The following is a 22993-nucleotide window of genomic DNA, read 5'->3' on the forward strand; positions in this document are numbered from 1 at the left end:
AAATACACTGCTGCGGGGAGCAGCAGGCCAGACAGGAGAGGTCTGCTGCGCCATGTGGTAGCTCCTGGCTGGGGATCAAACTTGTGCTGCAGTGGCTGCGATGGCTTCATAGGTTGCATCTTAACCCCTTGTGCCACCAGGGAGGCCCTGAAGATGTTTTTTTATTGTGATGAAGTCCTCTATTTTTATTTTTCCTCTGAGTTTTTTTGTTTCTTAAATGGGTGTTGAATTTTATCAAGTGCTTGTTCTGCACTAATCGCTATTACCATATGGTTCTTTTTCTTTTTAGACTCTGAATCGCATAGGTTAATTGATGATTTTTGAATAGTTTACTCACCTTGCATCCCTGGAATGAATTCCTTAGCGTACAATTTTTTTACACTCTTTTTGAATTCTGCCTGCTAATATTTTGTAAAAGTTTTTTCATGAGTAATCATGAAAAGTATTGTCTGCAATTTTCTTTCTTTGTATTGTCTTTGTCTGGTTTGTGTGTCAATATAATAGCGACTAAATAAGATGAGCTGAAAAGTGATCCTTCCTCTTATATTTCCTATAAGAGATTGTGAAGAATTGGTGGTGCTTCTTTAAATATTTGATAGACTCCTTCAGTTAAACAATATGGGCTAGAAGATTTCTTTTTCCAGAGTCTTAAGTTTACAAATTCAATTTCTTAGTAATTATAAGATTATATAAATGGACTTTTATATTGGGTGAGTGGTAATAGTTTTTATTTTCTGGGGAATTGGTTTCTTTCACATCTAATTATCAAACTTAGTGTGTAGAGTTGTTCAAATTTATTCTTTTATTATCTTTTTGATATCTCCAGGGTCTGTAGTGATAGCCCATTTCATGCCTGCTGCCGGTAATCTGTGTCTTCCCTCTTTTTCACTCTGTCAGCCTTGCTAGAGGTTTGACAATTTTTTTAATTTATCTATTATTTATTTTATTGAGGTAACATTGGTTTTTAACACTGTATATGAATAAGTTCACATCTCCTCAGAGGTATGTCACCACACCACACCCACCACCAAAGCACCCATAGTCCTTTACTGTTACCATTGCCCCCCCCATAGCCTCAATTCTGCAGTAATTTTTCTAGAGTTTGTAATGGTTTGATTTTTATCAGGTCCTTTGTTTCGTTTCTCTGTATTCCATATATGAGTGAGTAACAATTTTATTGATCTTATCAAAACATCAGAATTTTTGGGATCACGTCCAGCTACTCAAGATTCTCAAGATAGCCACTTCTTCGTTTTCAGTTCATGTTTCTCTGTTCTACTCTACATAGCTAACATTTTGTTTCCATTATAATCACCCATTCCTGTGGCCTTTCCTTTCCTCTCCTGCTTCTTGGCTGAGTCTCCTTTACTGTTTACCCTTCCCTTTGGCCATGCTTTTGAATGGTGACCACATCTTGCTGGTATCTCTCTCTGGTTTCATTTTTATGCAGACTGATTTATGTCATAATTGCACAAAGCCACTGTGAGTTGTAAGTAGAACCTTTGTAGAAAACATGTCTGATTAAAAAAAAAACTAAGAGAACGTGGTAGCTGTTGTTGGAGCACAGGAGAAAATCCCCCACCCCTCCAAGTACTTCTTGGGTTGGATGAGCAATCAAAACAGCATCATATGGGTTAGCAAAGGAAAAAAATCCACAGTAACATACATATGGAGACTTTATATGGCTATAAATTCTAAAGAATAATGGGTCAAACTGGGGATATTTGTCTTATTTTTAGGAATCTACAGCATCAAGGAGAAAGAAGTGAGGGAGATGTCATATGACAGACAAGGAGGGGTTTATCTTTTCAGATAGAGAAACCTACATGTGGGTGATACCCTCTAACTACATTCTTCTGGGTTATAAAAGGGAAGGAACAGTCCTTGCTTCTTTGATTAGAAGAAAGGCAAACAACAGAGACAAGGACAAAGGTTCTTAGTCTCTAGGGCCTTCACTGCTTAAAATAATCTGCATTCTTTAAGGAATGGTAATAGACTACCCTGGGCTCACAAGGCCTCTACTGACCTTTAGTTCTATCATACCTAGGTGACACTTATTGCAAGAGGCCTACTCTGGGCATATTGAGAAAAACCTATCTGACCCTTCTAAGGAGATTGACTCCACAATGTCAATTTTGAATTTGTCTAATCCCATGGTGTACTGGAAAGCACATCAGGCCTCGTAATAGAATACTTGAGTTTAAGTCCTGGCACTGCCACTTACAACCTCAAGTATAGAATGGGTGGTGCTGCATTGCTCACTTGTCTGGTTAAGCTTTGTGAAGCTACTGTGTAACCAGGTCAATCCAGACAGACCTTGAAATAGCATAAAGCTCCCACAAACTAGCCCCACCCCACATATAATCCCTGGGAAGGGACAACTGACCTTCACTGTTGCCTTTCTGCCAGTACTTCCACTCTATCCAATTTGGCCTAATTGAACAATTCATGGTCACAGCGAAGTGCTGCCTTGCGAATTGCCAGATCTTTATCTGTGCTTCTGGAACCTTTCTTTGCTGTCTTCTCTACCTGTTTGAATGCTGGCCTCCCTCCACGGCCAGATCTAGTACCACTGCCCAGTGAGGTCTTCTCTGATCATCCCAGATCAAACTGGTGGTCCCTCTGGCTCCAGTAAGAACCACTGTCCATGCCATGGACAGAGTCCCTTGGGAGCTTCATCTCTGGACATCATGTTGGTTAGGAGCACAGGCTTTCATCTTGGCTCTGCCACTTCTTAAATGTACACCCTTAGGCCACCAACTATACCTCCATGAGCCTTTGTGACTTCCTTTCCATCTCTGCTCAACAGGGTTGTAGTGAAGATCAAATAAAATATAAAAGCTGATAAGTGTTAAATAAATATAGGGATTTTTTAAATCAAGGTAAAATGAAATATTCATGAAATAATGTAATGGGAGAATTACAAAAGTAAGAAAAATCCCTCTGTGTCTGTGTTTACAAGCACATCTATAAAAAGAAAGGGAACAGGAGACACACTTTTGTATGGATAATGGTTAGCTCTGGATGATGGGCTAATTGTTGGTTTTTATTTTCTCATCTATAATTGATGTTTTTTTAGGGTAAAAATGTAACCGATTTAAAATGAGAAAATATTATTTTTAAAAGAGAAAAATCAAAGCCTTATGAGATCTTGTTATTCAGTTATTTATGTTTCACTATGCTGCATAATGATTTAATTTAATTTATTTATTTAAACTTTTTAATTTTCTTAAACCATTGTTCATTTTTGTACAGTATTTGATTTCTCCCCTCAGGTGTAGTCCCCATAAATCTCCCACTACCAGGTGAACTGTCACCATAGTCCCTTGTGCTCTGCATAAGGATTTTAAAGCAGCATATAATGTAGCAAGTATAAAATGGAATCTAAACCAAAATGAAACAAAGGGAAAAAGGAGGGTAGGAAAGAAACTTTGTAATGACACTGTTACATGTGTATGGTCATTGTCTTGTCTTTTTGGTAAGTGGTTTTCCTTTTTAAAGAATGTCCTAGGCTGCCTCTTAGTCATGAATTTGATAAGATTAATATTGTAGAAGGAAGACACCATTTTAAGTACAATATAACGACACTAAAGAGATACATGAAACAGAAGAAGTTTCTGCCAATTTTCTGTGTATTAAAGATTCTGATGAATATTGTTTTGGGCACTGTAGATAGTCCTAAAAAAGGCGTGGTTGCTGTTATTTATATTATGTTGTAGTTGTATAGTGAGTTGCAAGTTACAAGTATGTATTTGGTTAGTATTGGCTTTACATAACTGCCTTGAATACGTTGAATGGAGATGCGGGCTAGGGGTAAAGAAATAACGCCACACTGGGAGCAAAGCTTTTGCCCTGGCCCTGCCATTAATTAGCGAGGCCTTAATTTCTTGGCTTATTTTTCTCCCCAGAAATGGAGGGGCCTGGGCAAGATCTAACTTGGAGCATCTATACTTAGTAAAGTTGTAACTTCACTTGTTTAGGAATGTACATTTCCATTGATCCATCCACTTGGCAATATTTATTGTTAAGTGACCTATGCTATAAGTGTTCACCTTAGACTTGCATAATATTAACATAATTTGAATGTCTTTTTTCACAGAAAGACCTCTCTCCCCCAAGGCTGTCAAAGGATTTGAAACTGTTCCACTTACCAAGAATTATTATACTGTGGTGAGTATTCAGATGATGAACAACAGTTGTTGTTTTTTTAACTCCCTGTATGGAATCTTTTCCGTTGTTCAACCACTGATGAATTAAGATGATCCAAATGGAAGACTGGATAAAGCTGCACTGCAAGGGTCTAATGTCAGCTGCATTACAACAAAGCTCTTCTATTTGTGTCTCTCTTTTGGATGTCTACAAGTTTTATACCCACCATGCTGAAAAATTCCTAAGTAGCACAAAGATTCAGAGTAATGCTTATTAAATAGTGGTGAAAGAGAAATTGGTTAATATGTAGGCATACAGGGAAAATCCAGGAGTTAGATATAGCCTTACTACATATTTAGGATTCCCAAGTTCCCCCAATGCACTGTTGTAAGTGATTGCATACTGTGGTTTTGTTTTTAGAACCAGTCAATCCATTATGATATCAACCCTGTTCTTGAGGAGAACCCAAAGGGAACACTGCCTTTTGGCACAGAGGAAGGAATGAAATGGTTCTGGCTTAAACACAGATATGTCAAAATATATTAGCTATAAATAGGGTATGTGCAATACTCAAAATAAGTTCCTGCTTGAAAAAGAAATCATATCATTCTCCATAATCTACTGTCTGTTTTTTGTTATGTCTCCTTTCTGGACTTGGCCCACTCACTAATGAAAAGGTCAAGTCATCATACTCTAAGTTTCCCTGTATGGTAGCCCCAGTGTCTTCTGCTACCTCTGCTGAAATATAGTTTCAGTTTTCATCCTAGCTTCGGTATGCTTTGTACTGCATGCTTCTTTCATTTTGTGCATGAACAAGCAGCTTTTGAACATTTCTATACATTTGGTTTTAAAATTAAATTTCACTCTTCAATGAATTTGCTCCATAATAATGACAATGAGTAGTAGCTGCTATGAAAAGCCAAAGAAGGGACTTCCTAGGTAACATGGACAATAATTTTGCTACTACTTTTTCTCTTTTATTTCTGAGGTTAAAATATATTACCCCTCCACTCCCATTCCTTTCCTCCCTGATCACTTCTTTTAGCTCCTGGGCGAGATTGCCAATGCTCTAATTGTTTAAAAAAAAAAAAAAAAAGGACACAGTTAAATGATGGTTAGAAATGTTACCTGTGGATCTTCTTCTCCCTGTGACCTGGAATAAACCATTGCTCTGCTTTGGGTCTCTGTCTCTGCTGATCCTCCCAATTTAAAATATTGTAGGTATTATTCAAGGCATATTATCCTCTGTGCTTCTTATGAGCCTTACGTAAACTCTCTCTGTAAATTCTGGACATGCACTGCAGTGTGTATTACCCACCTCCTACTGGAGTTATGTGTATTGTTCCTACTTCTTTGCTATTATAAACAATTCTGCATTGTTTTCTTCTTATACACATAACATTGGCGAAGGGTGTAAGGATTTGTAAGGTAGATTCCTAAAAGTTAACTGGTTGGGTAATAAAAATTGTTTATCAGTTATCATTATTCTATCTATCGGATATATCTATCTGTCTGTCTGTCTTCATCCAGCTGAACATTTTGATATATTTGTCCACACCTCAAACTTAAAGAAAAAGAAAGTCTTGGGGAGACCATGATGGCCTGTGAAGGAGCTATAAAGTTGCGATATGAATATTGCTCATTATTGAGCCCAGTTGGACATATTGTTGCAACCTGATGTGGTTGTGAAATAATTTGAGTTAGTTGTGGGTTTTTAATCCACATTTTTTTTTAATTTGAATATCTTAGACAAAATTTGAGCCACAATTCAAAATATGTTCTGAGTGTTCCAATTGTCCTCCCAATTTTTGTTGAATACCTTATGCAAATTAAGACATTCTCGTCCACTCAAGTATTTGGAGACCTGGGAACTAAAGTTGAAACTATCCTGATCTTATATTAACTCTTCTTCTCTCTAAGAGTCATTCATTATGGGCCTTTTCTGTTGCTACTTTTGTAAGAGTACTAATGACTTATTACTCTATTTTTTTTTAAATTTTGTTTTTTTTTAAGATTTTATTTTTTTATACAAGAACTGGGGTACAGGTCAGAGGTGCGGAAGGGTGAGAGAATTCATCAGAGACAGAGCGGGGAGCAGAACAGGCAGACAGGCAGGAGAGGTCTGCCACGCCATGTGGGTTTCTCCCTGGCCGGCCGGGAATCGAACCCGCACTGCAGAGGCTGCGGACAGCTTCACAGCGCAGCGCTCAACCTGCTGCACCACCAGGGAGGCCCATTTGCTCTACTTTAAAAAAAAATTTTTTTTTTCTGATTACATGACTGACTATATAAATAACTTTTTAAGGAGTCAGACAATGCAGAAAAAAGTATGAACAAGAAATGAATACCACCTGTAATCCCACTCCCCTGAGAAGACCACAGTTAGCGTGTTGTTGAATCTTATGCTTTCTTTAAGGTAGGTACGTATGTATTTGCATATATATACATATATGCAAATATATGCAAATATATACCTATGATATAAATATATATGCATCTTGTGAGCTTGAGCTTAGAGTTGCATATATATATATGTAACATATATATACACACATGGTTATGTGTGTGTGCGTATTTAAATAAAAGCAGGAACTATGCATTCATTATTTCTCCATGGAGCTTTTGAATCCTCACACCCTAACAATAATTGTTTCTGACTAGATCTGTTCTTACTCTCAATCCATTCAGTGAGTGATTTCTAGTCCAAATGTTCTCTTTGGTTTGGTCTTGTGTCTTAGTCAGCGTACTCCAGAGAAACAGAACCAATAGGACATGTAAAAAGAGATATGCTGTAAGGAGTTGACTCTTGTGAGGCCGAGCGATCCTGTGATCTGTCACCCGCAAGCTGGAATGCTGGGACAGGTGGGGGCATGGTTCAGTTTGAGTGCAAAGACCTGAGAACCAGGAGAACCAGTCGTATAAGTTCCAGCCTGCTGATAGGAGAAGGCTGATGTCCCACATCAAACAGTCAGGCAGCCTTTCCTCTACCTCTTTGTTCTATTCAGGCGTTCAAGACGTTGTATGCCATCCACCTACGTTGGGAAGGCCACTCCGCTTTACACAGGCTACCGATTAAACAGCTCACCTCACTTGGGCATGCCCTCACAGACACCCCCAGAAATAATGTTTACTTGGGCACCTTGTGACCCAGTCAAATTGACACATAGAATTAACTGTCATATCTTGTGAACATGAGAAGGATAATTGATGGCCATTCTATCCCCTTGTTCAAGTTTCCAAGGGACTGTGCCCCTAGAAAGGCCATTCAGGACTTAGTGCAATTCTGGTGGCTTTTGACATTGAGCCCAGACCTTCACCTGCCGTGAGGCCTGTTTAAGGCGTCTAACTGAGGTGTGGCCTCTGCCGGTTGAATGGGAATTTAGCACCTTTTAGGGACATGGCTGCCCAGAGAAGACTTTTGCTGCCCTGACCTTGATTCCTTCATTGTCCTCAAAACTCACTGCCATTTGTTAAACTCCTCTCATCATTGAAAAAAATTGCTTTTTTATTAATTATTTTTCAAATACTCTTCTCATTGATGTTCTTTGTTCATTGTGACTTGATAGTATATGCCAGAAGGAATTAAAAAATAAAAAACAAGAATAAAGGGAAATAGTAACCACTGAGGTAATGCTTAAGGTTATTAGCTTGATCATGGGGATCACTGCACAGTGTATAGCAAAACATCGAGTTGTATACCTTAAATATATACAGTTTTTTTCTTGTCAGTTTTACTGCAGTGAAACTGAAAAAGTAAAGACCAGAAAAAGGAATCTCTGTAGCTTAGTTGTCAGGCTTAATTTGTCTGCAACACTTTGTTCTTGGCACCCAGGCATCTTTGGTAAGACAGGACAGACCTAACAGCATCAGCCACATGGCACAGAGTGATACAAAGTCATAAAGCATCCCAACATGGGTTTCTCCATCTGTGGTCAGAGGATTCCTTGCCTCAGAAGTCCCTGGGCCTCACACCCAAATTGCTATATCAAAATCTCTGTCCATAGATCCCCAGGAAACAGGATTTTTAACAAGTCCTCCAGTCCCTTTTTCACACCCCCCACCCCCGCAAACAAAATGATTCTGATGTGCACTAGACAAAATTTTGAAGACCAATAAAAGGAAAGGTTGAATGGAAGAGATAGGATTGTCCAATGCCTGTCGGGATGTAGATAAGCAGAGAAGAGCTGAGAGGGACTCTAGGCAGGGGCATTCTGAGCAGATTCACACAGGCAAGAGTGTTAGTGCCCCCAGCCCATCCCTGCAGGCCATAGCGTGGACTGCAATGTCTTCTTTCTCCATCAAAATGCCCCTTCAGACAGTGGAATTCTTTATTCGTGGCAATGACAGTCATGTATGTTTAACTACAGCGATATGTTGTGAAAAATGCATGGTTTGGCGAATCCATCATAATGGGAACATCATAAAGTGTCCTTACACGATCCTAGATGGTCCCGCCTTACATACCCAAGCTCCACGGCAGAGCCCATGGGGACCACCATCGTCAATCGGACATTGCTGACAGCAGCATCACTCAGCGATCCGTGACTGTTCTGGAATAGACTATGAGCTGTCTTTCGTGGTGCCACAAATAGATCAGTTTCACAGTAATCCTAATATTCAGCTCTGGGGATGAGCATCTGTCTGCAGAATGAGAGAGGATGTTTCCCTACATCCAAATAGGAAAATAAAAGCAGTAAGGGTCAGTATTGTTTATTTTTCTCTAATTTTCTTTTACATTATTGCCATTTATAGCAGGTGGCTAAAGGTCCCATCTGCAGGTGGAGAGGTGCGAAGAAATCTGTCGCTTATTAAATCAGATATCAATCCTCCAATTCTTGTGCTTGCCACTCACCTACTTAACCCCATTTTCTCTCTCACTCACTTTCCTACCAGCTGGCTCCCACCCTGAATTACCTTTCCAGTGTTTACCTGCCCTTTTAAAGTTTTTTTTAAGAGAAGGTTTATGCTCACAGCAATATTGACCAGGAGGAAGAGACTTCCTCCGAGCCCCTCATCCCCACATGTACAGCCTCTACCTGATCAGCATTTCCCATGAGAGTGCTACATTTGCTGAAGTACCTACATTGATATGTTAGTATCACCCCAAGTCCAGAGTTTACATTAGGGTTCACTACTAGTGGGGTACATCCTATGGGGTTTGGACAAATCTATAATGACATGAAAATGGGTTCTTGGACCCAATTCCAGTGTGAGTGTCATGGAGGCTTCTCCACAGCAACAAGCAGTTCTCAAAAACCAGGGTGTCCAACAATTCGGGCACTATCTACTCATAGCAGCCCCCCACCCTGCAGGTAAAGGGCTGTCTCTCAAGGCCATTCTCCACGTCAGATGCTGGTTGCAAGTTCAGGCTGTCACTGGGGCTCCTGAGCAGCTGCAGGTCGGAGCATCCCACAGCCTCTCCTTGGGTTCTATTAATTTGCTATGATGGCTCAAAAAACTGAAGAAACTCATTTACTCACTACATGAACAATTCAGTACAAAGGATTTCCGGGGGAATTGACGCATGGAGCAAGGTGTGGGGAGAAGATGTAGGGCTGCCAAGCCCTCTTCACGCCCGCCACTCTCCCAGCACCTTCACTCGTTCACCAACCCCAAAGTTCTCTGAACCCCGTCCTTTTTTGGGGGGTATGGAGGCTCTGTTAATTACGCATGACTGATTGGATCATCGGGGATCAATTCAACTTCCCAGAGGTCAGGAGACTGGAAGTTCCAACCCTCATCACATGGTTGGATCTCCCGGCAAGCAGCCCCGATTCTTCTTCGAAAAAGTCAGCTCATTAACATCCAAAAGCCACCTTTATCACCCTCAACACTTAGGAAGTTTCTAGAATCTTTGAGCTGTGAGTCAAGAATGTGAATGCAGACCAAATGTGTATGAGAAATGTATTTTGATCATCTGAATGGCAAAATAGATATTTCTTATAAATCAAAATATCACAGCATGTATCCATCACTAATATCGTAGTCCCACTGCCCTAAAAATCCTCTGCGTACTCTTCCCTTTTTCATCCACCTGCCTAAACTTCACATCTCCCCATTTTCTCCTTCTCCATAACCTCAGTTCTTTTACCTCCCCATTTCCTGTCTTATTCATACATCTCTTCCATTGGAGGCCTGGAGGTGACAGGATTTTCAAGTTAGTGAGTCTGTTGATAACAGGGAATAATGCTGCTTGTTTTGTGGAGCCAAGGACTCAAATCAATCATTGCGCTTGAATGTAAACAGGATGCTCTGCTGGCATAGAAGCCAAATAGGATATCAACGCAGTAATACGTTGCCTTTTTTGTTCTCATAAGCCTTAACCAACCTTAACTCACTTTTATGAGCATCATAATTATCTCAGAATTCCTGTAATATTTTGATGTTTTTGCTTTGATTTAAGGTTTCCTGGGGCCATTATAGTCTTCCTTTATCATTGGACAAATCTTTACTTTCATGCTTTGTTTATACACTTTAGCCTTATAAAGTAATTTCTCCGTATTTATGTGAAGCTTTCCCTTGGAAAACATACTTATAAAAATGAACTCACTCTAAGACCCTTCCAGGAAATGTATGAAACATATTTTAGTGGAAATCGAGAGCCCAGGATGGAGATAGAAAAGACCTCCAACTTTTTTCTTTGGTTTCTCACCATCTGTTTTATTCTGAATTTAGACAAAAGTTAATTGAGCAAAAGGGTGCTTAGTTGTCTCTGTGAAGGCAGAACCAGGGAGGCAAAGGCAATGTCTGGAGGCTGTCTATTTTAGTAAGTTTCAATGGATTTCATCTTGATCAAATTGTACTTCTGTGAAGTTGCTTGGCCTGCCAAACTCCTTGCCTTCTGACTCACCACTGAGGGCTTCTGTTTGGGAACACATAGCCTTCTCTGTCTGCTTCCCTTTTTATCCTTTTACAGTAGTTGCCCTGTGGCTCGAAAAATAAAGAACCAGTCTCAAAAGTTCATCAGTTGGTCTTTTGAGATTGAAAAAAGCAATAAATGTCCAAGTGAATGTTGGAGAGAATCCCAAGCTTCCACCCTGATGAACATTTCTACTCATCAGACCGCTGCCAGGACGGTGTGATTTCATACCTTACCTTTCAAATAGTTTTGCATTATTTAGTGGAGGACTCATTAATCACCTTGTCATTCTAGTTTTGTAAAGTCAGCATTCCGACCCCCTCAAAACTTACAACAATATGAGTTTAATGCCCATTTCCATTTAGCTTCTCAGGAACTCTCTCAGAGGCAGCAGGAAGCGCTTGCCTGCCTACTTTGCCTTTGCTCCGACTGCCCTCTGCTAGTGGTGCCCGCGGGCATGGGGATCCTAGGAGACAGACGCCTCACCTAGCAATTCAGACCCTTAGCGGCAGGGTCTTTGCCCCTTTCTTGTAAAATCGTAGTGATTTCTTTCACAGGCTGCCCAGATGATAGCAATGCAAAGGGAGTTGAAATTATAAAGTTGTTTCCATGGAGAGAAGAAGGTTAAATTATAGCAACCGTGGGATTCAAGCTATGCTATTTGTTTTAAAACTTAATTTTATGATGTAAATAGTATCTGTGGTTCTTCCAATTAAAAAAAAAATTCCCTTCAGGCAATGACTTTTTTTAATTTTGTTGCCCCTTTTTGTTTAACAGGTGCTATAATTTGTGTAATGTGACAGAGATAGCAGTGCTGGAAAAGAGGGTGAGGGTGTGAGATGGTTTGTTACCAGACATGGTCATTTTAGAAAAATGTGAACAAGCCATTTGTGACAACATGGATGGAACTGGAGGGGCCGGTGCTGAGTGAAAGAAGTCAGGAGAAGGACAATGCGGGGATATAGAGAAACAAAGCAAAGGACCTGATAGAACCAAACTATCACAAATCCTAGAAATATGACTGCAGAATTGAGGCTATCGGGGAAGGGAGAGGATTAGGACAAAGCAGGGAGGGGGCCCAATGGCCTGGGGCAAAGGACTATGGGTGCTTTTGTGGTGGGTGTGGTGTGGTGACATATATCTGAGGAGGTGTTGAACCTACACCCCTAAAGCTGGTTGTAAGCCAACTTTACCTCAATAATAAAAAGAAAAAAGAACATGTGAACCAAAGGAGATGACTAGATGACGTCATTCCCTCTTGCATGTAAGCGGGAAGCCATGTCACCACGCTTCCCCCCAATGCAAATACTATAGATCAACAGACAGGTGCAGCTTATAAAGCAATCTTGATAAAATATGACACTACTGACTTTGGGTTAGTTGTCTCTAGTTCTAGGAATAAAGCAACGAATGCCAGTGCTGAGCGTGAGTATGAGGATACTTGAGAGGCACCAATAAACGATAGCCCAGCTGGGCAGAGAGCTCGTGGGTCTCTGCTGCAGCAGGTTTTGATTCTCAGTATCTGTCTGTCTCTCCAGTTTTGGGAGTAGCATTTCCCCCTGTGACCTCAATCTCCTAGCAGATGTAAGAAAAGCTCAGATTTTTTTAATTTGTCCAGTTACATACTTGTTAGCATTTACAGCTATATGTATATATGTCTTTAAGCACTGCTTTCACTGCATCCTATACTGAAATTGTTGGGACTGTCTCCCACCCACCTAGCACCTACCTGCACTGTGTGTTACTACCTCTTCACAATGGCTCCTGAGATAGGTGAAATGTCACAATCTCAGGTGAGGTGAGTGAAGCTTTAAAACTGAAACAACCTTTTAGCCGGTAGCAGGGCCTGGAAGACCACCCTCCAGTGCAGGTGTTTCCCCAAAAGTCTGCAGTTACCTGGGCTTCCACTGGCTTTGCCCACACCACCTTTCAAAAACAGATCATAATGCATTGTCCTGTGAGTATATGTCTGGCAAGCTTCACATTGTTTTATGATCCCCTGTTTAATGTCTCCCTTTACAAATAGAGTGGTAGCTCCCTGCAGGCGGCCTGGCATTTGGCAAAGAGAAGATACTCGCTAACTTTTTGTTGAAGAATTAGGAGACATGAGAGAGAATATACCAAAATGTCAGCTTTAACTCTAGGAGGTTGAAATGAAGGTTGTAGCTGCCTCCAGAAAAGGCTGGGAGATGGGCCTTGACCCTAGGACTGGGGAGAGAAGAGAAATTGATGACCTATAGATTGATTGTTTCACCTCCAGAATTTTTTTTTATTTAAAGATTTATTTATTTATTTATACAAGCGCTGGGTACAGTCAGAAGCGCAGGAGGGTGAGAGAATTCACCAGAGCGGGGAACAGAACAGGCAGACTGATGAAGTACACTGCTGAGGGGAGCAGCAGGTGTGGCAGGAGAGGTCTGTGCACCATGTGGGAGCCTCGCTGGCGGCAGGGGATCAAACCAGCACTGCAGAGGCTGCGGCAGCTTCACAGCCCAGCACTCAACCGCTGCGCCACCAGGGGAGGCCCGTCACCTCCAGAATTTTAATTGGATTATCATTAATGGTACTGATAAACATTCTTTCCCTTGTTCAGTTCCGCACATTTCAGTTTTTTCTATTTGAATGTTTTATGATAGCACCTTTTACCTTTATTAAAAGACCAGTTTTAACCCTCTGAACAATTCGGTGTCCTCAGATTTTGACCCCTCAAAGTTTTATCAAAAACATAACTGAAACAGGGCCTCCCTGGTGGCGCAGGCAGTTGAGCGCATCGCTGTGAAGCTGTCCACAGCCTCCGCAGTGCCAGTTTGATCCCCACCGGCCGTAGGGCAACCCACATGGCACGGCAGACCTCTCCTGTCTCACCCGCTGCTCCCCTCAACAGTGTACTTCAGTCCGTCTGCCTGTTCTGCTCCCTACTCTGTCTCTGGTGAATCCTCTCACCGTTCTGCACCTCTGGCCTGTACCCCGGTTCTTGTATAAATAAAATAAATCTTTAAAAAAAACATAACTGAAACAAAAACTTTTTGCAATGTTTGATATCACAGTTGTTAATTTATCCTGACATTGAATCTACTTCTTAAACTAGTGCTCTCAATGTTCTCATCCATAAAATGGGAAAAATGATCCTTTGTTAAGTAACAGACCTTTCCTGAGGATAAAATTATCTAAAGCAAACAAAAGCATTTTGAACAATAGTGTGTAAATGGCAAGGTCCCTCCAGTTATGGGGAACTGAAACATGGGGTTGGTACATTATGCAGTATAGCCAGTTGTCTTGCAGTTGTTAAGGTAATTTGCTAGAATGAAACAAAGTACATTCAGATTTTGTGCTCCTTACTTACATTGCTAGCCTGTGTCAATAGGATTTTTTTTCCTTGTAATTTGGGTAAAAGATCTAAAGCTATATTCTACCTCGGCCCAGACAATGATAATACCTTGACCTTTGTTTCTCTGTAGGTGTTACAGAACATCTTGGACACTGAGAAAGATTATGCTAAAGAACTGCAGTCTCTTCTTGTTACTTACTTAAGACCCCTACAGTCCAATAACAAGTAAGATTTATTTTTTAAATCCCTTGCTAAATAAAGTGAGATAATGTTAGCATATGAAGTCATCACTCATGTCACTGAATAATTGATTTTGCCCTTTAGAAGATTTCCACAGATCACAGGTTGCCAAGAACATGGTCAAGGCGGTAGAATTGATGCAAGATGTTGCTTCTGGAGAGCTTGGCTTTCTTTTCCTTCAGGCTATGGAAGGAATGAGCACATTCACTTTACTGTCTGTCACAATTTTTATCTTGTACGTTTTAAAAGTGATAGAGCTGGTTTTACCTTACAGAAAAAGAACTTGCTGCTGTTTTTATGCAGAAAGTACACAAACTGGAAATTCACGTGCTTGCTCTGACCCTTGCTTGCCAGGGCAGAAACTCTTTCCCATGCACTGACAGTGCAAAGAGTGTGAATTCGTGAATGTTCGTGAAAGCAATTCAAGTCAGTATTTCACTCAGGCAAAAGTGAATGAGAAAGAGATGTTAAAACATCTTGTTTAAATAAAATGTTCAAATCCTCTTCTGGTCTTAGAAATCTGAAGTGATTGTCTGAGACCTGAACTGAAAATTTAGTTTTCATGAAAGCAAAATACTGAACATTCTTTTGTGTGCCTGTGTGTTTCTAGGCATGGCATATTCAACAAATAAATAGTGGCTAATACTGCATTCCTTTGTGTTTTTATTTTAATTGCTTAAACTTTACTAGAGAATATGCTGTATAAATCAGAGATTCTCACAGCCAGGCCACATAAGAGATGACCAAAGCTTCCCCTTACTGACGGGTTGCCTAAGCTATTGACTTCAGGCTTAAATAAATTTAAATATTTCACTTGTTTCTCCTTTTGTCCAAGCCATGCTTGCCTACGCATAACGGCTTGCTCAATTTCCCACTTGGTTATTTTCCCAGCACTATGGGAATGCTGCTTCATTATGAAAGGATTTTGTATTCCTGTGCATCTAAACATGGTCAACAACAAAGTGTCCTTTGTGATTATTATGCAAAAGCTGAGGTGTTCTGCGAATGCAGTTCTTAGACCTGAATGGAACCTCAATGAATCACTGGCTCTAGTGGCCTGCAAGAGATGGCAACCCCACTGGGGAAGAAAACCCACATCCAAAGAGGCTCACTGCTGTGCCCACCACAGCCAGTATGTGCCAGACTGGCACATGGTGTCTCCTGCCACCAAGAGAAATGTTCCCTCTGCTTCCTGGCGGTGCCCGGCAGAGGACCAGGGGGAAACTGAAGTGGCAACGTGGGAAGGGGAGCTGCTAAGAGCTCAAGGGAAGGAGTGACTGGTTACCAGTCAAGAAACATAAGAGGGAAGGAAAGGGAAAGAGCCAGAGCAGAGCCGTGAGCACCTGACACTTGCACAAGGTGGTCACAGGAGCGCCAGGGCAGCGCTGCGGGAGACCTGAGGGCCAAGCGCCTTTCCCACGCGCCAGCTCGCCAGGCTCTTGCTGTCGGTCTCCACCGCACTCTGGCTTGTAGACGCCAGTGATTCGAGCAAGGCAGTTTATTCTCTGACCCCAGAGGGGTCAAATAAGGCCCCAATCAGGTGCAGGTCCTCCCTTCAGTCAGGTTCTTGCTGCTATGAGAGAGGGAGCCAGGGGAGCAGGCTGACGCTTTCGCTTTTGACCCCCCAAAAGGGTTTTTCCAGCCTGTGGCTCAGGAGGGCATTACAGCAGAGGAACTGGGGGCTTTTCATCCGCCGGGCTTGCTGGCGAGGCTTGTTCTCCCTTTCTCTTTGTCAGCAAAGATGACTGTCTTGGAAACTCTCCCTTAGGATTATTATGTGAAGGAGAAAGAACCCGTGGCAGACACTGGCCTTTTAAGGATATCTTCAGGAAAGTTCTCTCCAGCGTGGACCCTGGAGCGAGAATGTGTTGGTTCTAATTCAGCCTTTGCCAGTCCCTGGCTTGGGACTTGGGGTGACTTGGGGTGATCTGCTTAACCTCCCTGTGCCCGGGTTTCCTGAAATGTACAACGGAGGCAGCGCTAGTCCTACCCGTAAATTTGCTCTGGGGGCAAAATGAGTTTGTGGCTGTAAAATGCTCGCATAGGTGTGAAGAGCAGCATGAGCGCTGCTGGCGTCATTATTGCCACCTCCTCTTTGGCGGGGTGAAGGGAGAGTGAGACGGTTCTTACCACAGAAGCCCTGGGTAAAATTGTTCTGTTGCTCTTTATGTGACCCCTGTCCCCTCCAAATGCAAGCACGACACGTCACTCCTATCTTCTTCCCGCCCCCTTCCTCTGAAAGATTTCCTTTCGTTGACTTAGGAGCATCTTCATTTAGGATAAACTGGATTTTGCTATTTCTCCCCGTTCTGTATATGAACAGCTAGCAAAGCTCTCAGTGACTTCCCCAGTTCCTTCCGAAGGGAGCACGCAAAAGTTTCTACTTAGTCCCAGCATCCGTGTACTTCGCCTACTTCAGCGCTTAGATATGAAACACTTATTATTCATTTACTTGCTGCTTTGGAAAATACCTAAATGCCCCTTAACACTCATTTTCCTTGGGCTCATTTTTCTTACTATAGAGAAGGGACATCAAGGAAAGAAGCTTTGGAAAGTTGCTTGAGATCACAGAGGCGGTAGAAGTTGCAAAGCAACGCTTAGAATCTAGGGGCTGCTTCCCTCGTCCGCTTTGCCAGTGATTTCCCACCAATCAGCTCCCCAGACTGGGAATGACTAGACTCCTCCTCAGGTTCTGCTCACTGAAGCTACATGCCTTTTTTTTTCCCCCCCCAGCCTGAGCAGCGTGGAGTTTACATCTTTACTGGGAAACTTCGAGGAAGTATGCACGTTTCAACAGACACTCTGCCAAGCCTTGGAAGAATGTTCCAAGTGAGTGTTGCGTATCGCCACGAACACAGCCAACGGTGTTAGTTGCTTGCATTTAGTTTTCCTCTTAAGTGCTGTCTTAGATAGGGCACGGTTATATTTATGCATTTCTTACCGCTTGGAAATTTGTGCCAGTATGGAGACAATGCACGAGGTGGTGGCGGTCACAGAGTCACAGCACTCGTCCATCGGGGCCCACATCTAGTGAATTACTTGTGACTTCATGTAAAAGTCATATTGGATCACTGCTGCTGGTCAGCGGGAGAGGCAACTAAGGTCTTAATTGGCCATAGATCATACCTTTGACATCGATTTTCTTTTGTACATTAGAATTGCCTGGAAAAGTTATTCAAATGGTTCATTTTGTTTCACCAGCTGGCTTTTCTCTTTTAGTCCCTCCTGGTATGTTATTATATTAAAGTTAAAATTCATAAAAGTGGGGAAGCGAAAAGTGTACTTGGATGTGAACCACCACACGTTTTTGTGGGCCAGCTAGCGCCCAGAGGTGCTCAGCTTCATCCTGCAGGCCCTACATTTCTGTAGCAAGATTCATTTTCTAAGCAGATCTTGGAGAAGTTATCGACTTTCACTGTCCACAGGGGAACTAGGGTCTGTTTTTGAGCTTTAGGGGACACAGATGCCTGGTTGCCCAGGGAGGGAGGTGGGGAGAGACACAAAGAGACCCCCGAGGAGCCACTCCCGATGTCGAGAGGGATCCAGATTACTGACGTGGAGAGATGTTTACTAAGTGGCAATAGCAGATTGCAAACCAGAGATATAATCTTTGTTTTCCATTTTATAGAGAAACATCTAGAAGAAAGTTCAAGGAATACGCCAAAATTGTTACACTAGATGTCAAATCTGAGTATTTTTTTTCTTTCATGTACTTTTCTGATTTTTCTACAGATGAAAGCAGGTGGCTTGTAATTCAAAAAATCAATTTAAAGAATCTTGAGGTCACTCCACCTACCAAGCACTATGTCGCCTGGACTATATGATATTTCTTTGCAATGTGTTAATTTTTAGATTTGGATAGTTATGTTTGTACTTTGAACTTCACATAAATTAACCAAGAGTATTTGTAGTGTGCCCAGCTAAATTGAAATATTATAATTTAAAAATATTATAATTTAAAATATTATAATTTAAATATTATAATTATAATTTAAAAATATTAAATTTATATTTAAATTAGACACGTACCTACTCATTCTAAGTACGTGTCTGACCCTGTCTATTGGAGCTATTTGGTGGCTAGAGTTTGAAGCAGTGGTCAAGAACTTTACTTCATGGACAAAATGGTTGTAACACAGCTCCCCTTTGGCAAAAAGCTCGCATGTTGTATGGTTTCATTGAAAGCATCTTCCTTTATCCCTTCTTTCTTATTTTACATTCTGTGTTTCACTTGTTTTGCCTACAGGTTTCCAGAAAACCAACACAAAGTAGGAGGTTGTCTACTTAACCTCATGCCTCATTTTAAATCCATGTATCTGGCATACTGTGCAAATCATCCTTCAGCTGTAAATGTACTCACCAGCACAGGTAAATCTTTAACATCCCCCCTCCCCCCAAAAAAAGACTTCTCCAGTAAGATCCTTTCCTAGGAGCCCTCCTTAGGAGATGCCAGGTCTCCAATTGAACTGCTGATCATCCTCATTCCTCTTGCCAGGAAATGATTGATTGTTACATGGATTGATTTTTCCATAATATTTACTGAGTATCTACTTTGTGCAAGGTCAGGCGCAGGCTGGTGGGGATACAAAAGTGAACAAGATAGCAAATGTCCCTCCCCTCTGGAACACAGAATCTCGCCCTCAGACAGGAAATTCCATGTTGTAAACATGTTGTCTTACCAAAGGGTGATTGAAGGGACCTTGTGAGGCTTTGCAACCTGGTATCAACTTAGTGTGGGGGTGAGGGAAGAACAGAGAAGGCTTTCCTGAGGTGAAGTTCTATTTAGATCCAATGCTTTGGCCTTCCCCTACCCCCAGGAGAGTTTCATCCTAGTGGCTGACAAATGGCCAAACTGTTCACTTTCCCTTTGTCTGGTGGAGGAAGTCTCCATTAGTGCTGTGGTTAAGGCAGTTATTAGGAGGGGAAGGTGGAAGTGCTAGTGGAAACTAGCACTGTGAACTGTGTGTTCAGGTACTTTAAGCAAAGGGCTCTGATAAAAATTTGCATGAACATAAATTTCCAGATGCATGAAAAACAGCAAAATAGTGTTTCCTTTAAGAGTCCACATAACTTCACATCTCTCCTATCCTTCCTCTCCTTCTGACTACCCACCCCCGACATGGTCACTGGCACATTTGTCTGGGCCAGAACACGGTATGACAGACTTGAAGATGTGCTTTCAGCTTTGAAGGGCATGTGCTAGAAATCCAGGTGGGGCCATAGCGAGGACAACACATGCAGGTTCTTGTGGCAACCTGGAGACTAGACTTAGAGTGGGCTTGGATTCTGGTGGCTGCTCAACACTGACAAGCATATTCTCTTAATCTGGTCAAGACTTAAACTTCCAGAACCAAGCTAGAATACTGCTTGTCACCAATGCTCAGAAGTGGTGGAAATTTTGGGTTTTGTTCTAGTTTGTTAGGAGATGTCTTGGCTTTTATAAGAACTGTTAAATAGAGAGGTTTCAAAGGTAAAATTCAGTAGATCTTACTTGAAGCTCAATTTTATTCCTGTGATCAAAGTGGAGGACTCTTGAGGGACAGTGAATATGGACGTTGGAGTCTAAAGAAAGAGTAGCTATGAAGCTGGACTATTTGGACTAGTGACTACACTGCCTGGAGCCAACATTAGCTAATAATAACACTGACAGTGTGCCAGGCACATGATGGATGAGCCTGTGAGGGAGTTACTATTATTACCTCCTCTGCTTTACAGATAAGACATTGAAAGGTTAAGTCATCTGACCAAGAACTCATAGCTGTTAAGTGTTAAGCCACAATTAGAATCCAGGTCTGTTAGACTTGTCAATTTTTTTTTCACTTAGGTATGTATTTTACATGCAAAGAGAATCTAAATGCAAATGTAAAGGGTGGTAATCTAACGAGCACACATGTACCCACCACCAAGCTTAGAAGAATAATCATTGCCATAGTCTTTTGTATATAACTGCTTTATCAACATGAAATTTGCATACTATACAGTTCACCTGTTTAAAGTGTACAGTTAAATTATTTTTAGTAGGAGGAGGGGTGGGAATAGGTCTAAAAATTATTTTTAATATATTCAGAGTTGTGCAACCTCACCACAATCAATTTTAGAACATTGTCATCACTCCCCAAATAAACCTGAACTCATTAACAGGTGCTTCCCGCTGGTAATCTAAGGCAACCATGAAAATACATTACATTACTATGGATTTGCCTATTCTGGACATTTCATTTAAGTGGACTCACAACACATGGTCTTTTATGTCTGGTTTCTTTCACTAAACATAATGTTTTTGAGATTCATCCACATTGTAGCACTTATCAGCACTTCATTTTTTAATTTATTTTTTTAATGAAAAACCTTTTTTTAAAATTGTATTGCTGTTTATGGAGGGTAACGTTGGTTTACAACACTGTGTATGATTTAGGGATGTGGGGGTCACACCTCTTCTGATGTATGTCACCACACCACACCCACCACCAAAGTACTTCATTTTTCAACTTGCCAAAAAAAATATTCTGTGACACAGATACTGCATAGTGTTCTTCCCTTTGCCTGTTTATGGACAGGGATCGTGAATGGGGCTGCTGTCAACATGTATGTGTGAGTCTTTGTGTGAACATAACATCTTCATTTCTCTTGGGTAAGTGCCAAGAGAATTGCTGGGTCATCTGGTAATTCTGTTTCACTTTCAGAGGAACTGTTGGATTGTTTTCCAAAGTGACTGCACCAATTCTCACCTACAATGCATGAGCCCTCTGTTTGCTCTGTATCCTTAACATTTGTTATTATCACTCTTTTTTTGTTAGCCCATCCTAGACGGTGTGAAGTGATACCTCGTTCTAATGTTGACTTAGATTTTTCTAATGATTAGTAATGTTGAGTATCTTTCATGTGCTTATTGGAAATTTGTACCTTTTCATTTGGAGAAATATTTATTCAGATTCCTTGCTTATTTTTAGATTGGGTTATTTGTCTTGTTGAGAAATGACTCACATAGAGCCTCCCTGGTGGCTCAGTGGTTGAGCGCTGGGCTGCGAAGCTGCCCGCAGCCTCTGCAGCACCAGTTTGATCCCCGGCCGCCAGCGAGGATCCCACATGGTGCGCAGACCTCTCCTGCCGTGCCCGCTGCTCCCCCTCAGCAGTGTATTTCATCAGTCTGCCTGTTCTGTTCCCCTCTCTGGCTCTGGTGAATTCTCTCACCCTCCCGTGCTTCTGACTGTACCCAGTGCTTTTATAAATAAATAAATAAATAAATCTTAAAAAAAAAAAATCAGTTATATCTACTACATTAATAATGCTGCTCAGGGGCCTCCCTGGTGGCGCAAGGGGTTAAGACACAACCTATGAAGCTATTTGCAGCCTCTGCAGCATGAGTTCCATCCCCGGCCAGGATGCTGACCCACATGGCACAGCAGACCTCTCCTGGCTCTCCCACTGCTCCCCTCAGCAGTGTATTTCAGTCAGTCTGCCTGTTCTGCTCCCCACTCTGTCTCTGGTAAATCCTCTAACCCCCACCCCTGTGCTTCTGGCCTGTACCCCAGTTCTTGTATGCATAAATAAATAAATCTTTAAAAAAATAATGCTGCTCAGTTCAACTATATTCTTAACTAATTTTTGATCTGTTGGATCTGATGATTCCTGATAGAGCAATGGTGAAGTCTCTAACCAGAACAGTGGATTTATCATTTCTCTTTCAGTTTTATCAGTTGTTACCTCATGCATTTTGATGTTCTCTTGGGTGCATTCACATTAAGGATTGTTTTGTCTTGTTGGAGTATTGGCCCTTTGTCTCTGTAACGCTTCCTCTTTATTTTTCTTGTTCTGATGCAAGGTTTTTCTGAACTTACTGTAACTAGTCCCATTATCTTTTTTTTAAAAAATTTTTTTTTGTTGAGGTAACATTAGTTTATAACACTGTATTGGTTCCAAGATGGCGTTTTCTCACCTCACTCGCCACCAGATATCCACTACCAACCAAGACACCCCTTTTGCCCAGCTATCTTTTGATATTGCTAATATATCTATTTACAGTTTGTTTCTTTTTTAAATTTTTATTTATTTTTTGTGTAGAAGAACTGGGGTGTAGGCCAGAGATATGGGGGGGTGAGAGGATTCACCAGAGACAGAGTGGGGAACACAACAGGCTATTGACTGAAATACACTGCTGAGGGGAGCAACGGGTGAGAGCCTGTTTCTTTTAATCTGTGTCTTGTAGACAATAAACAGTTGAGTTTTGTTTTTATACCCACTCTGACAGTTGCTGTCTTTTAATCGGCATATTTAGACCATTCACATTTAAAATCATTATTGATGCAGTTGGGTTAATATCTACCAGTTCTTGTATGCATAAATAAACACACCTTTAAAAGAATATCTAAAAGAATATCTACCATGTTTGTAACTGTTTCCTATTCATTGCACTTTTT

The 22993-nt window shown here is 41.3% G+C and overlaps 1 protein-coding gene across 1 annotated transcript in view; it reads left to right on the forward strand.

Annotated features, from left to right (window-relative positions):
* ARHGEF6 (Rac/Cdc42 guanine nucleotide exchange factor 6) overlaps positions 1-22993 on the forward strand; it is a 97112-nt gene that overhangs the window by 39537 nt on the left and 34582 nt on the right. Inside the window, exons 6-10 of the mRNA XM_037512801.2 lie at positions 4100-4170; positions 14467-14561; positions 17310-17405; positions 18823-18944; positions 21134-21167. Of these exons, the coding sequence (XP_037368698.1) occupies positions 4100-4170; positions 14467-14561; positions 17310-17405; positions 18823-18944; positions 21134-21167 (418 nt within the window). The remainder of the gene's footprint in view (positions 1-4099; positions 4171-14466; positions 14562-17309; positions 17406-18822; positions 18945-21133; positions 21168-22993) is intronic.

The sequence above is a fragment of the Talpa occidentalis genome, unplaced genomic scaffold (genome assembly GCF_014898055.3).
Source record: "Talpa occidentalis isolate TD23 unplaced genomic scaffold, MPIMG_talOcc4v2.1 talOcc4.15, whole genome shotgun sequence".
Taxonomy (NCBI): Eukaryota; Metazoa; Chordata; class Mammalia; order Eulipotyphla; family Talpidae; genus Talpa; species Talpa occidentalis.